This window comes from Labeo rohita, chromosome 5 (assembly GCF_022985175.1).
Source record: "Labeo rohita strain BAU-BD-2019 chromosome 5, IGBB_LRoh.1.0, whole genome shotgun sequence".
NCBI classification, from domain to species: domain Eukaryota; kingdom Metazoa; phylum Chordata; class Actinopteri; order Cypriniformes; family Cyprinidae; genus Labeo; species Labeo rohita.
The window spans coordinates 20,107,291-20,124,440 of NC_066873.1; the positions used below are offsets into that span (position 1 = coordinate 20,107,291).

Genomic DNA, 17,150 nt, shown 5'->3' on the forward strand with positions numbered 1-17,150 from the left:
TACTAACAGTGAAACAGTTTCCATGTTGATACTGGCAGAACACAGCATTGCTGGAAGGACCTCAGCCAATCAAATTCGAGGACCAGGTGTAACTGTTGTATAACAGTAAGATAACACATTTTCAAGGCAGGATTATATGATTCCTAACAGTCCACACCATTCAAAAATCCAGGGTAGTTAATAGTTTTTTAATGTTTTTTAAAGTCTCTTAAGCTTACCAATCAAAAATGCAGTAAACACAGTGATATTGTGAAATCTTGTGATTGCAAAACTCAATTTTCAGCAGTCATTGCTTCAGTCTTCATTGTCACATGATCCATGACACTGAAACTTTTGAACGGTAATGTATATATTATATTATTATATATCATCATGACACATAATAAAAAACAAACAAACAAACATTAGAAGTGTAATAAAACATTAAATGTGAGGAACATGACATGGCAGTTGTAAATAAGTTTGCCAACCCTCTTTCTGTTTAAGTATATCAGTCCAAACGATCAAGCTCTATTGTTTTCTTAACTTACTACCATACTCTTCTCTGAGCTGTCTCACACCTTTCTCACCTGATTCATCTGTCACGAAGGAGCTACACCCAAATGGAAAAAGGAAAAAGGAAAAGCCAAAAGCCACAACTACTTCATTATATCTTGAAATTAATATTAATGACATTTTAACTGCATGAGATTTTCAGTGCAGCTCTCATTACATCATAATATAATCGGGGTCATAATGCCCTTATTCCCCAACAGATAAGGGAAAAAATCCATTGCTGGCAGTTCACAGTTCAATTGGAACCCATACAACAAACAAGACCCGGGTTGATTTATTTACTGTGCGCAGCAGCTGTCGAAACCATTTCTATCATGACAACTCTTAGAATATTTTAGCATGGTAATGGATATGATAATGTTAATGTATTTGGTCTTGGGGGAACAGATCTGCTATGCTGCTGCAAAGCAAGTAGAAGAATTTGCTACTGCCAATACATACACGATACAGTGCTGTGAGTATTTAAGACATACTGCTGCTGCACAAATAGCATATATAATAACCTGTAGCAGATCTATACAGGCGGAGCTGGGGAAGTGGAGGGTTTCAGAGGAGATGCTCTAGCGAATGCTAACCAACATTTTCAAATGTAAAGCAGCAAGCTTATTGGCTGCGTATCCAGCATGAACCAATCAACTTGTGAATACCATTAGTTTGCATTAAAAACCCATCAGCCTGCGCCATCTAGTGTTTCATGACAGAACTTGGCTTTTAAAGAATACTGCATTTATGTTAGAATATCGTTTGACACAGAGCCTGCCAACCGCAAAAACACCAGTTTTACTGGAATTGTACTTACTGTAAAGTCTAATTCCTGCAATGGAGAGGTGCCAGTTCTGGGATACCCAGTCACCTGTGTCTTAGCTCAAAAACAACCATTGACAAAGTTGTACTGCTTGTAGATTAAGCCTTGTCTTTTGTATTTCATCTTTAGTATAATCTCAAACAATACACTAAGACTGGCAAAATTTCAGGTTACGCAAGGTGGTGGATGAGATAACATCGTTTTACGCTGGATCTACAGCTGTGTTTGTGCCGTTCTCATTACTTTGTGGGAGTCTTTAGGTATGCAGGCTGTTTGTTGATTTATTCTGCCCTGTGCAAGTTTCCAGTATGAGGTGATTAAAGGCCTCAGGCAGAGCCAATCTTGTGTTATGTAAACCCAAAACACCACAAACTTTCCTATTTTCACCTCACATCACGCCACTAGCAAAAGAGGAACGTTTATCCTCTATCAATGTCTTAATTTTGTCAACACAAAAAGACGAATAAAAATAAATTAATAGACTCAAATAAAGCCACATGAAAAGGCGCAAATGTGTCCCAACTGGTACCGGTTATTTTTTTTGCAAATGGACTTTTTTGAGCTAGTCAAATACATATCACAAGCTCAGCTGTAAAATGCACACATGCTAGTTTGAGCTGCAAGCAACATGACCTCCTTAGGTATAAGGCTACTATGAGTCATTAGGGGGCGTGATAAAGACCTCCTTGTAAACACACACCTCAATCTGCACCTTATCATTCACCACCTTGGAGGAGAGTGTGTATAATTTGGGACACAAACTGAAAGCGGCATTATTGAAGAATGTAAATGTTTCTATAATAGAACATTAGTGCTCAAATCTTTGGCTAGAAGCAGCGTTCTATTCATTAAATAATCCTGAAAAAATACTATGGTTTCAGCAAATACATTAAGCAGCACAACTGTTTTCAGTTGATAATATGAGCCTGATCTCATGATGAAAACGTACCTGTGGGAACGGATTCGTACCCAAGGATTCCAAAGCTTAAGTCCAATTACGTATCGTCTAAGTAACCCAGCAAGCTTGTTACATCCGGAAAGCGAAACATATGGAGCTGTAACCACAATTGTGAACGAAAACGATTACAAGAGCTTGCTGTTTTACGGCCTCTAGTGTTCTTTTCTGTTGGAAACTGCAGTGATATGTACTTATTGGTACGTATTTTGCGCCTTGCAAAAAAGTTCCCACAGGTACGTTTTTAATCATGAGATCTGGTTGGATAATACATTGATAATAAAAAAAAATGTTTCTTGAGTACCAAATCAGCATATTAGATTAATTTCTGAAGGATCATGTCCACTTCCAGAACAACAATTCACAAATAATTTACTCACCCCCTTGTCATCCAAAATGTTCACGTCTTTCTGTCTTCAGTCGTAAAGAAATTACGTTTTTTGAACAAAGTATTTCAGGATTTTTCTCCATATAGTGGACTTCATTGGTGCCCCGATTTTGAACTTCCAAAATGTAGTTTAAATGCAGCTTCAAAGGGCTCTAAACGATCCCAGCCGAGGAAGAAGAATCTTATCTAATCTTAACGAAACAATGTCATTTTTTTTTGGAAAATCAAAGTTTTATACTTTTTAAGCACAAAAGCTTGTGTAGCACAGGCTCTGGGATGCACATTCACGACGCTACGTACTACTGAATCACGTCAAAGGTCATGCTGAACGTAGGCGGAACTACAGACCCAGTGTTTACAAAGGGAACACGCAAAGACTTAGAAAGTGCAAGTAAGTTTGTAAACGCTGTTTACAAACAAAAAGGTACAACAATGTCCTCCTCTCAAGTTGTAGGAGAAAATAAGAGTTTTTCACCATACTCAGTAAACAAATGATGAACTTACACGTGATTCATAGTAGTGATGGAAAGTTCAGATCATTTTATCGAATCTTTTTTCGAGTCATTTCGTTCATTTTAGTAAAATATAATTAAAATCTTATGTGTTGCTTCCCTAACACATCTACTGCTTACACAAACGTTGATCACACTGCAAACAAGACAAAACTATAATGTTATAAGAAACAGATAAGATTAATTCATTGTTTACCTGGGTCTTTAGTCTATGATTAGCTTACCTCACCTCTTATCTGACAAGTTTTCGAAACAGGTGAACTAATTCCAGAAAGGATGTTGTGCATGCGCGACTGAACAAATCACTCCACGAGATGACTCGTTCTTCCTGAGTCACGTAAAAGATTAGTTGAAAATGAAAGAATCGTTCAAGAATGACCAATCACTAATTTGTAGCATCGTGAACGCGCATCTCAGAGCCTGTGCTACACAAGCTTTTGTACTTAAAAAGTATACAAATTTTTATTTTTCGAAAAAAAAAAGACCACTCGTTCGCTGGATAAGACCTTTCTTCCTCGGCTGGGATTGTTTAAAGCCCTTTGAAGCTGCATTTAAACTACATTTTGAAAGTTCAAAATTGGGGCACCAATGAAGTCCATTATATGGAGAAAAATCCTGAAATGCTTTCCTCAAAAAACATAATTTCTTTAAGACAGAAATACATGAACATCTTGGATGACAAAGGGGTGAGTAAATTATTTGTAAAATGTTGTTTTAGAAGTGAACTTCTCCTTTAAGCTTAAAATTCTACATTTTAAATTATATTAAAATAGAAAACAGTAATTTTCAATTGTAATAATATTCCACGATATTACTGTTTTACTGTAATATTTATCACATAAATGCAGCCTTAGGAAGCAAAAACTTTGAAAAACTTTTGAAAGGTATGTTTGACAGATGTACTGTATTTTTCGCAAAGAGTTTCTTTTTTACTTTCTCTGCTGGACTAAGACAGGGATGACATGCAAGAACATTATAAATGTTTGAGATGATATAGTGCCCTAAGACAAGCTCAGAAACTTCTACAGCCAAAGCAAATGCATTTAACATAATGTCCAAAAAGAAATGGAAAAATCTTTCAACTAGACAAGATTGGCCAAAACTATATAAAAGCACAATGAAAAGAGGCATATGTGCCATGTTCATTTGCCAAAACATTTGCCAAGCACAGAAACTGAAAGCTGATGATGGAAAGGCTTGCACATCTACTACTGATCTTCAAGGTTCAAGAAAGAACAAAAAAAAAAAAAACTCAACTGGAAGTCATTTCAGCGTCTTCGAAAAGAAGCAGGTATCTGGAGACCTCTGAAAGTCCACAGATATCCATCTGCAACAAATGTTAATTTTACTGGACAAGTTAATCCCCCACATCTCCGCCAACGACCACAAGCCATCTGTGTGGGACTACAACTCAACATACAACAAACAGCATTGTTTGAGTCTTTTGACACAGCCTTGCAGCTTTGAGGAACTCCATTAACATTTTCCCATTGAGATCAACAGTGGAGAAGCCACCTACACAAGGGCCAGGCATTTCCCAAGAAACAACACAGCTTCTCTCCAAGTGAGTCAGTGATCCCTGAGGTGACTGAATTGAGTATGAAAACCTCTCAATCTGAAATCCATTTATATGTTGTATATAAAGCTTTAATATTAAACTGCAAAGTGGTGGCTTCAGAGGTTTAGGAGAATGAATAGATCAGGATTCTGGGTCACAGTTTGAGCTGGCTTGGGTAAGGCAGCCATTTAGTTGCTGACTGAGACATATGGAGTGTCCGAACATTGCTGTCTGGAATGCCATGAGAGTGAGAAACAAAGAAATATGCCATATGCTTCAGTCCCGATACATACTTGTGAACAATCAAACATCTCAAGACGCTCATTCAGCATCTCTGCATTACAGCAGTGTGAAGTAAACAATAATTGGTGCATTCAAGGTGGTGGTTTAAGGATTAGGAAACATTTTTAAAACATAAACACTGATTATTGATATGAGGAACATCAAGGCGTCCACCAACCTTCAACTTACTTTGTATCATCAGCATACTTGGGAAACCCCAATGGGTCTTTTGAAGCAATGTTTAAAACAAATCAATGAAGCACTTACCTAGGACAAAGTCAACACTAAAATAGCTCTATATTTACTGCTTAATAGCTTAATTACTAATCTGCCACTATAAAACATTCCTGCTGTGGTAACCCATCACCATAAAACTAAATAGCCCCACTAAGAGGATGCTATAAAAGTACTTAGATATACCATCCACATTGATTTTCATTTTGTTTAAGGGTGGTTGAGATGACAGTTTTTTGACTGACTGAATATCTTAATCTGTCTCTATGGTTTATATAGTCATCTTTTAATTACAAACCATTTGGACAACCTTGTGATGAAATGTAATTTGCTGAAACAGGAACAGACAAATGCCGGTACATTAAACCTTTGTTGCCTGTGGATAAAACTATACAAGCATAATATCTGATTTCAATTGTCAGATTGGCCAAGTTGTCTGAAACATAATATGTTGTGGCATTAAACCAAACAGTGATGTAGATCAAGTCACATCAAAAGTATAGAACCACACAAAGGAACTACTCAATTCATTCTGTCAAACATAATTATTACTTTAGTCAATCATTTTTCATCCATTCATTTTATACATACAAGGCTTTTCTGCAGAGAAACTTCTACCCACTATCTTTCAGCCACTTTAACGGCAATGTTCAATCTCAAAATTCAGTCTCTTTTTTTCACAGCACTATAAACATTTCAAGTGCACAGAGAACAGGAAAGTACTGGGAAAGTAATAACACTGGCCAAGGAAGGACTTAAGAAGTTCTCCAGAAAATGGGTAAATGTAAACACTCAAAACTATTAATGAGAATATTGCTATGCAACTGGTTCACTACATTTTTTCATTCAGATCTTGGTATATTCTTACATCCGGGATATTTCATTTCTGTTTATTCTTTCATTACACATACTGTATATGCATGCCGAACCAAATGTCCTGTACTAAGTAGGATTTACTTTGAAACAGTTTAATTTGAAACTAGTACATTTCACAAACAATTACTACGAAATAAAAAAAGAAAAACAAAGTAAAAAGACTGAAATAATACTTAATAATACACAATAATCTGTTTTATTTACAACAAGTGTGTGATGAAATTTTGATGTGACACTCAACTATGTGTTTGAAGGGACAATTATTGAAAATTTATTAGTGTCATAAGATAAAATGATTGCATGCATTTGCTATTTTACTTGCTTTTGTGCATGTGAATTATTTTTGTACTACTTCATAAAAAATGCCAAGTTCTGTCATGAAACTCTACATGATGCAGGCTGATGGGTCCTTAAAGGATCATCGGATGCTAAGTTCACTTTTACATGTTGTTTGAACATTAATGTGTGTTGGCAGTGTATGTACAAATCTACCCTATAATGATAAAAATCCATGCAGTGGTTTTTAATTAATCTGTAAAAATAATATTCCCTTTTTCAAATCGAGCCATTCTCAGATGCCACCCACGATAGTTGATTGACATGAGCATCTTACCTGATCAGCTGTCACAGTCCAACCTCAATTGTTTTGATGCTGGAGCAGGGATGTAAGTTAGACAAGAATATCTCCGAATGAGCGATTGAGGTGTTGTGTTGCTGGATGTAAAAATGAACGTAGTGGTCGTCATTTACTCCCGACATCTGAGCTGCTGAAGATGCAGTGGATTACATTTGTTTGTGAAGGGAATGCCCCTCCCGATCTACATAAATGCATTTATGTTCGTGCAAATCATTCGTGATCCAGCTTCACTTACAGCAGAAGTGAGTATAAGGGTTTTTTTATGAATCTTTGCGATCGCCTTTCCTAATAAAGTGCTAGTTAGCAAGTTTAGCGGCTAAATGCAGCTAAAGTAAACAGGCTCGTCACTCCACAGAGAGAAGAGAGGGGCGGGGCGAGCAGAGCTCATTAACATTTAAAGCAGCCTCGACCAGAACAGGATGATTTTTGCAGAGCTGATTTTGGCAAGGTAAAAAGGGTGTTGTTTTACACTACCATTAAGAATTTTAAACCAAAGTATATTATAGACTTTTCATTAAGACCCTAAAGAATCATTTCAACTTGTGGAAAATGGGCATCCGATGACCCCTTTAACGCAAACTGATGATATTCACAGTACAAAACTACTTGGCACAAACAAAAAAATGCTTTACATTTAAATGCAGGTTAGCATTCACTGCAGCTCCTCTGAAACCCTCCACCACCCCAGCTCCACCTGTATAGATCTGCTATGAGTTATTATTTATGCTATTTGCAACAGTGCAGCAGTGTTAATTTCGTGGACGAATAATTTTCGTCATAATTTTCATCAACAACATTTTTTACCATCGAAAACAAGACGAAACAAAAGCTCATATTGAATGACAAAAACTATGATGAAAATCTATTGACATTTTTGTGAACGAATAAAAATGAGACGAAAATGTCAGGGAGGGATGATTTGGAAAAAGATTCTTTCAGAATGTATCTGCTGCATGGTTAGATGCATACATTTAAACTGTATCATAGCCTACTGATCTATTCAGCGGGACATAAGCAAGCATACAGTTGCTGCATGTCTCATAAAACGTTCAAAAATGTCAATATCGGGGAGTAAGAGAAAAGCAGACATATAGATACATTTGACGACGCAATAGAGAACTCAATTCATCCCTCCCTAACATTTTCATCTCGTTTTTATTTGTTGACAAAATGTCAATAAAAAATGTCATGTTTTTGTCATTCAAAACGAGTTTGTGTTTCGTTATCGTCTGTGAAAAAATGAAATTATGACAAAAATTACTCGTCAACTAAATTGTGTTTACATGAAATCTGCATTCATGTAAACACACTCGGTTTAAGATTAAGATTTTAGTCAACTAAACCTACAGTAGATTTATAGACCTATTCTGCCAAGACCAAATAGATTAACATTGTCATACCCATTACCATGCTAAAACCTTCAGAGATTTGCCATGATAAAACTTCCATCAGAGGTCAATTAAGGTTAGCATCCTACATATTAGTACTGAATAGTCTTGTTGTGGTGATAACTCACCATGCTCAGCAGATGTTTTATTATGGTAACATGAGAACACTGCACCTTGAGGCTCTTAAATCATGCATAAACTTGTGCTCCAACAGCATGGAGATGTAAAGACCTGAGCCACACTGAACCTGAGCTCTTCTCCTTCATTACACGCAGGTAAGTTCCTTAAAAAACATCACTTTATCACCATGGAAAGACATATGTGTGCATCGATCAAACCATGCAATCTATAAGTTGTATAACAGCTGCATCTTTACTCTGTGAAAAGGTTAAAGGACAGTGGCTGAATCCCTCTTTGTCCAAAGGGGGCTGAAGCCACCTTCAAGATTCAAATGTCACAAATGTGGCTTCTCCCACAATGCTCACTGGAAAGAATTCTGCCACGCCTTCACAGTTTTCTATCAGTTCCAGTCCAGTCACATCCCACAGGAGTTGTCTTTGCCTGCCTAAGGATGACAAATTCAAACTGAGCACAATAAATCCCTTGCCAATATAACAACAACATGTTATGGCTTACAACCAAAACAAAAAGTTATGAAATGTATACTGCTTACAAAACCAGATAATCACACTGTCTTGCATCTCATATCATTTCTAGTACTGCAGGGCACTTCTACAATATAGGACAACAACAATAAAAACATGTTTCACAGAATGCCGCAGAACTTTTTACTGCATCTGTTTGAATATGATGACTCAATAGTGATTTTGGGAGTTTTACACACCCATTCGCAAACACTGCAGCTGCTAAACACTATGAGGAAATAAAGGACCAGTTGCTAACATTTACTTCTGAAGAACTACAGCGGCATGTCAAAAGCCTGCCATGTTTATCTCTGACTTATAAGACTAATAAATCAAGCATGAAGAATCTGTCACCGTTTGAAACAGGATTACTACCTCCATACTGGAGAACTGTAAATTGACTTTCCCACTTCTGTGGAATGAAAGAAATTCAGAATTGTGTTTTCCCATACAATGAATTTCAGTGTTCAAAACAACACTGGACCACACTTTCTTTTGTTTGTCAGGATATATGATATGGTTCAAATATTTGGGGTTGGTGAGATTTTTTTTTTTTACTCGATTTTAGGGCTGTCACTAACAATTATTTTGGTAATTCGAGTAACCTGTTGATTATTCTGATGATTAATCAAGCAATCAGATAACTATAATTATTGTTTTCGTAGTAATAAAAATAGACCTAAGTGAACAACAGCCTTTAAAATGACTTAAAATACATATATAATTGCAATGAGGCAATAATAATTAATTCAAATAAAGTATGAAAAGCAAGTAATATGGTTTTATTGAACAAAACTGTTAAAAAACAATGTATTATAAACAATAGAGCTAATGTACCTTACGCATTGTAACAAATACCTTTAATATTTGCCCATTTCTTAATGATATAAAAACTACAGCCACTGTAATTTCTCTAAAAAATTTCTGTAAAAATTAATTGTGGACATCAGAACGCGTAAACTCAGAGGGTTTAAACTTTTATTTTAAAATCACGATGAACAGTTAGCATAATGAGAATGATATTGATGTATTCTCCCGTGACTGCGTAGGTTTATAAAAGATTTACCTCACAAATCTGATGAAATATCGCACGTTGTGCTCCCAGATGAACGTTACAGTAAACCCAAACTCACAACAACATCTAGACATGGAGTTTGAGACGCTCCATGTAAATAATAATTTGTGTAGCAGCATTTATTGTAAATAGAACCGCTCTGAGATGCACGTTCTTAACCTACACGCATGTAAATAATTAAAGCGCATATATTAAACCATTGCATATATTTATTTAATTGAATGGTAGCATTTGTGAATTCTTAATAGCATTATGCTTTATGATTTTTAAATGGGTTTAATTTGTGGAATGCACCACTTCTGGTATTTTGCCAATTACTGGACAGGGCAAAATGCAATCAAGGATTTTTTTGTTTTTAATCAAATACTCGAATAGAATCGAGGAACATTGCAGTTGATTTATTTGATTAAAAATACAGTAAAAGTCTTCAGTGTCACATGATCTTTCAGAAATCATTCTAATATAATGAGTTGGTGCTCAAGAAACATTTCTTACTTTTATCAGTGTTGTAAACAGTTGCTACTGAAACTGTGATGTTTTTTCAGGATTCTCTAAAGAATGGAAAGTTCAAGAGAACAGCATGTATTGGAAATAAAAATCATTAGTTAGATTATAAATGTATTTACTGTCAGCTTTGATAAACTGAATGCATCCCTGCTGAATTAAAGTATTAATTAAAAAAAGTCATTAAAAAAGTAATTTAAAAAAAGCCAGCATTTTTGTTCATTTATGTAATCAAGTAGAATTACACCAGTATATACTGCAGATGACTTGAAAGTAACAGATATGAATTAAAAACTGAAATTAATTTTCAATTTTAATAAGCAAAGTTTTGTAAATAACCAAAATCTCATGTAAAAACTGCAGACAGCAAAAGCTGTTTCTATTTCTAGCATGCTCAAAGTGCATCTGAACAGCTCAATAAGTCAATGGCGCCAATTATTCAGAGCAGAAAAGTACAGAGATAAGATATAGATCAACTGCTGTGGAGAAGTTTGCGAGTTTCCCCTTTTGCTAGATATTCACAAGTCTTTTGCAATTCTTACATTCAGCGTCTGCTTCTGGGCCATTTAAAGTGACTTGATATTTCAAAATGTAAAAAGCTGACAAACCCTCATCATCACTGTTCCAGCTGTCAATAGACAGATCCAGGCAGTGCATGAATGGGCCTGATAGGCTTGTAAAGCCTAAAGCATCAGCGACTGTTTCTGTGCACGTTTCTACGGTGATTAAGCATGTGGAAAAACAGAATGGGTACTGTCAGGATCATTTAGGAAGCCACTGACGGGCGTTTGCGGGAATTAGCCTGAGCCTGTTGAAAAACAGCAGAGACAATGACACTGCTGATAAAACAAACGTGAGCTGCCAAGATCTGACACAGAGGAAAGACACTGCAGGACTTTTGAACTATCAGATCAGGGGCTGTTAAAGTTTGAACAAATGTATATCCAAGCTGATACATGCAGATTATATGAAACACCTATAATTACTGTCACTGTGTTCAATAAGTACATGATTAAAGCCAACAAAACATGACGTCATAGTCAAGAAAGCAGCGAGTGGGAACAGGCTATTAACTTCTTCTCTAAATGAATAAGCGCATATGTATTCAGTTTCAGAAAAAGGTGTCTCTAATCATGTGGGTGTCCACTTAAGTGCAAACCACCCTGTAAACTACTACTCATAGCGTAGGCCTGAAGCTAAAGTAGAATATAACTTAGTGACATCATGGTTGAAAGTCACAAATGAAAGGGGCTGGCTGGTCTCCTTACATCATTCAATCCCAAATGCACACACACACATGCATGCACACAGAATGAGGGACCAGGAAAAACCTTTGAAACATTTTATGGGCCAATAAATGGTCCCATTTTCTAGAACACTGAACCAGCTGATTTTTTTATTAGGGGTCCAAAAATGAACTGCTGGGAACACTATTGTTTCATTTGGATTATTATTCTTAGCCTATACTTTTTCTACCTTAAAACCGTAAGGTACCATAAATGGTAGAAACTTGAAATTTAGAGGACTAAATTTCAATTAAACAACAACACCACAAACCACCTTTTATTTCTGCCAAGGAAATTTTCCACCATATTAGATATTTTCGAAAAACTTACTTTTGAAAACTAGCCCTAGGTTTTTTGACTGTCCAGAGAGTTCACCTTAGTACTTTAAGGATTAGTCACTTCCAGAACAAAAATTCACAGATAATTTACTCACCCCCTTGTCATCCAAGATGTTCAAGCCTTTTTAACCAGAAATGTTCTTATCTAGCTCTGTGATGCACATGCTTACTCTGTGCACTCCAGTTCAAGACAGTTAGGGAAGGTCGAAAAACTCCCATCTCATTTTCTCTTCCAACTTCAAAATAGTCCTTCATGGCTGTTTTATCTTTTTTTGTAAAGGGTGTTTGACCTTCTTTACATGTTCACTTTAAACACTGGGTTGGTACTTCTGCAGCGATGTAGGGTGATTTTGAAGTTGGAGGAGAAAATGAGATAGGAGTTATAAACTGTATTGAACCGGAGTGCACAGAGTTCACGCAGAGCTAGACAAGACGAGCGCTTGAGGTTAAAAAGTATATACATTTTGTAATTTTCTTTTAGAAAATAACGAATTGTTTCAATAGACAAGACCGTTCTTCTGGCTGGAATCGTTTAGAGCACTTTAAAGCTGCACTTAAACTGCATTCTGGAAGTTCAAACTCACAGGCACCACAGAAGCCCACTATATGGAGATATTCCTGAAATGTTTTCCTCAAAAAACATCATTTCTTTAGACATGAACATCTTGGATGACAAGGGGGTGAATAAATTACCTCTACATTTTTGTTCTGGAAGTGAGCTAATCCTTTAACTCTGAAAAAGCATGCAAAGTACCATCTAATCTAAACAAAAGGTGGCGCTATAACAGTACAAAACATGCAAATACACGCAGCTTCATTGCATACAACTGCTGTAATTACTGTGCACGTATTGGTCTGAACATATATAAGTCGAATGCAACAGTTAACATTTTTAAAGCTAATGGGTCACAGGGTTATTGTGTTTCCACCCCAATAATTTGTGCTTGTGGGTATATACAGTAGCCTTTCGCAACTGAGCTGATTTGCATACAGGTAAACACTAAGGGAGAACTGCCAAGGAGAAGTGTCATATCAAGCACTTCCACAGGAACGAAACCAGCGTGTATTCTCATAACCATCCGTTAAATTTGTGTAAAAAACACACACATTCAGTGACCTAAATCTTCAGCAATGGGGGATAGGCTTGGGGGAAGTGGCCTAGTATTTTGCTTCAAACACAAATTACTCTAAACAAGCACTTCCAGAGTAATACGAGAGTAAAAATCTGCCTTTTTGCAGTAGTTAACATGTTGCAACGTTGTTAGCCCAATGCAAAACTTGGGGGCATTCAAATATATATTCTTCAAAACTCACGCTTAAAATAACGCATTCTGACAACATTAAAAAGAACTGCGCAATATCATTTCCAAAGCATCAGTGTTCGTCTTCGGTTGTGCCTCAACAGCAAATCAGCTCCCTACCTAGACAACATTCAGATTTGTTGCCTATATGCTAATTTAAAATGTTGCTTGCGCCCGTGACACCCAAAAATACAGTCCAAGCAGGCAGCTCGCTAAGAATCGAGACACAACTAGTAAGTAACTTTTACTGTACCAGTTGGTGGATGCTCGCGGGTTGAGGATGTCTTCTTTAGCGGTCAGCAAAGACAGGCTGTACGTGTCCAAGTTAATCGCTCTCATCCTGATGCTGGAGTGTGTCTATGTACTCCACAAACCAGTGCACTTCAACACGCGTTTTGTATCCCTAGTAAACGAGCAGTTCCCTTATCCAAAGTTGCATTCAGCGACGTGAGTTTTGCAGGCGATGTGTAACTTCTGTAAGTGAAGAGCTGTTGGAGTTGGAGGTGGAGGCGAACACTGCTGATGTGCTGCATCAGTCCTGCTGCAAAACTTCATGAAGAGGAATCTCTCCAAAAGCTCCACCTCCTGCTCTGAGGGGGAAAAAAACACCGCTGCTGTTGCACAATTTCAGTTTATCTCGGCTGCTGCTAATATGAACTACTGAGCGTGGTATGTACGGTCACATTAAAACAATTTGGAGGTAACATAATTTAATCCAGTTTTCATAGTCTAGACTTTGAAATGGGTTTGTGGGCATACTTGTTGAGTTAGGTCGTGAGATATCCAGATGCCATTGCGATTTAATGCTATTTTGGATTTTAGTTTTAGAACTTTTTGAGGCCATTCTTTTACTTCTTATGTTTACAGATCCATTTATACTGTTTATATGTGTGCACAGTTTGCATATTGCATATTAGGTGGCCTCAACTACTATGTACTTACATTTAAACTAATCATTTGATACATTACACCTATTGTGTACATACATGTTTTTACATTGTACTTACATTTCTATAAATATTGGCATGTAATTACATGTGTAGTTAATTTCTGTAATTACATTTATAATTACACTGTTGACCCATCCCCTTACACCTTAACCCACCCTTAAACCTGACCTGTATCCCACCTCAATAGCAGCAAATGTGTTTTGCAATACAGTATGAACACAATAAGTACATTGCACTTATTTTTTTGACGTAAGTACACAGCAGTTAAGGCCACCTGTTAAAAAGTGGAATCGATAATTGAATCTTACTGACAATGATCTCACCCAAAACAATTCACTGTATTTATCATCTTATTTAACAATATAAGTTAACACATTAACACTGACAGCCCTAAAAAAATGTTTTCCTCTTTTTTTTTGTGGATCCTCTAGCGCCCCCATGCAGTCACGGGTCATTAGAATCAAGTTAGAAAATTAAGTTTATTTTAACACCAATTACCATGAGAGAAGGTCTATATATAGGCACATCTCTCACCTCCATTCACTGACAGTTTTCCGGCATCCCTCAGCCAAACCAACACCTCTCTTTCGATTGGTTCCTATCCCAGCCAGGGAAGTCCAGGGGAGTACTTTGGGTTCAGGCCAAATCTCAAGCTCAAAGCCCTTCTTGAAAACACCAAGCCAAATGCTTATTCTTTACCCTTTTCGATGATATGTATCCCCTATTAGTGCTTTTGTACTTAATTTGTGTTTTTGTTCTTATTTTCTTTCTCCAGGTCTCCAAAAGAGACAAAACATGGGCACAAAAAGAACATCTATATGAGTCTGTGCAAATTCAGCCCAAATTTTTTGATCTTTCCTTCTATTTTGAGCCTAATGTTTGAAGCGTGGCAGTAAATGAGTGTGAGTTTGGTTGAAAGTCCACTGGTCTTGCATTGACACGCTGTTGAGCTGCCAGTCTCTCTTTGTACAGGCTTCCTGTGAGCAGTCTTTAGAGCGCTTGGCAGCCAGCTGAGAAGCCGTTTACAGTGCATTGATCTCTGGAGGGACCCTTGCCCCAGCAGGGCCAATTTCATGGGAACTGAACTTGAAGTAGGCTCTTTTTAAACTGGCTTTGTTGTTGCTACATATACAATATTCTCTCTTTCTACACACACTGTATTATTTTAGTAGAGAGAAAATATATATATAGAAATCTGAGAGAAATATAAATGTAATATATACATTTTTGTTTCAGTTTTAGTTTTAATTAGGCCTATTGCATTGATAAATTTAGCCTTGGTGACTCAATGAAATAAAATTTGTTTACTTTGTTATATTTCATTTAAATTCAACGTTCATTGGATTTCAAGTAACAAAATGTTATTGTTTTAGTTTAACTGTACTATACGTACATCTTAGTTAACTGTAACTATACGTAGAAAAACACTTCTCTTTGAAACTCTTTTGCATTTTTGAGCCGTTACCTCTTAGGATGTTTTATGCTCTCTGTGTTGTCTGAACTATTGCTTTCATCTACTGTTATTGCTTCAGATCTATTTCTTGCGAAATATGTTCATGATTAGACAGAATTTTTACAGATTAAACAAAAAAAGGATAAAAGATGCTTAAAACTAGGTTAAAATACCCTCATTGACCATCAGTTTAGTCTTCATATCTCGATGTTGTCAGTTCAGCATTACTCTAGGAATCAGGAGTTAGGAATTACCCACTCATTCTCTTGTACACACCCACACACACAGAGCCGTGAACGCAAACTGAACCCACATCTTCCTCCGTCTGGCTCTTTAAACATTACATCATCTATCTTTATGGTTTAATTAGTTCATGTTGTAGAGCTCTGCTAGCGAAGGGCCCCCACTGCCTGTCTAAATCTCTGTGTTTAAGGGTAAATGTGCACTAGAGCACAGATCCCACCTTAAACCACTGGAGCCTCCTAAAACATTCTCTTTAGAGGCATGTGTGAAGGTTTATGGCACATGGTCTAAAAGGAACGGGTGCCAAAATGTCCGGATTCCTTCATGATCTCAGCAGCTTCCGGCCTCATGTTGCCTTCTCTGATGACAGATTTGAACGTTATGCTGTTGTGTTTGACATGACACCACGTCTGGTATTTCCTTTGAGTGACACGAGGGATTATTTAAGATACTGTGCTGTTAAGATAATGATAAAGTGCTGTTTATTTGAGAGGAATACATTTAGCACTGGAATAATGTTATTTAGAACAGAGTAAACACAAAAGGAGGATGAAGGCCTTGTGTGGTTCCTAGATGTTCTGATAAAAACAGTGTTTTTTACAAGTCAACGAATGTGTTTTCTGTACCTTGGCCTTTCTAGGATTTTTCAAAACGAGGCCCGGGGGCCCCTAGTGGGCTGAAAAGGGTATATCTATCAAAAAAATTAAGTTAAGAAAAAAAGATTTTACAAATTGCTTTTCTAGGAAGTTTCCATATTTACTTCCAGATATTAATTAAATATTTAATGCATTTTCACACATTTGCATAATCTGATAAATAAATAAAACCATTTCATTCTACTTTCTAAAGACTGTCTAAAGCCAGATCATGAGATTAATGTCAACTGACCCTTTGCAAAGACCCGCCCACCCGCCACCAAAAGCGAATTTAGTTATTCGCACAAGTAAATTACATACAAGGGCAATGAAAAGACGTGAGTTTGCGCCGAGCGTCATGAGTGACGCAAACTGGATGCCAGTTGAAAAATTTCATGGTGCATGGTGCATTGTCGCCCAAGCCAATTGGTCAACTTACTAATATAGAAAATGGAGGAAAGCATTACAAGATGATTTTAATTCACAAGTGACACGAAAAATACAGCGAGTTATCTAGAGCGATATCGCGAT

General features: G+C 36.8%; 1 protein-coding gene across 1 annotated transcript in view; it reads right to left on the bottom strand.

The window, feature by feature from the left end:
* The window catches only part of si:dkey-40c11.2 (drebrin), a 48,847-nt gene extending 34,950 nt beyond the window's left edge, over positions 1-13,897 (bottom strand). The window contains exon 1 of the mRNA XM_051110029.1: positions 13,592-13,897. Within this exon, the coding sequence (XP_050965986.1) occupies positions 13,592-13,677 (86 nt within the window). The 5' untranslated portion in view covers positions 13,678-13,897. The remainder of the gene's footprint in view (positions 1-13,591) is intronic.
* Between the last annotated feature and the right edge of the window lie 3,253 nt (positions 13,898-17,150).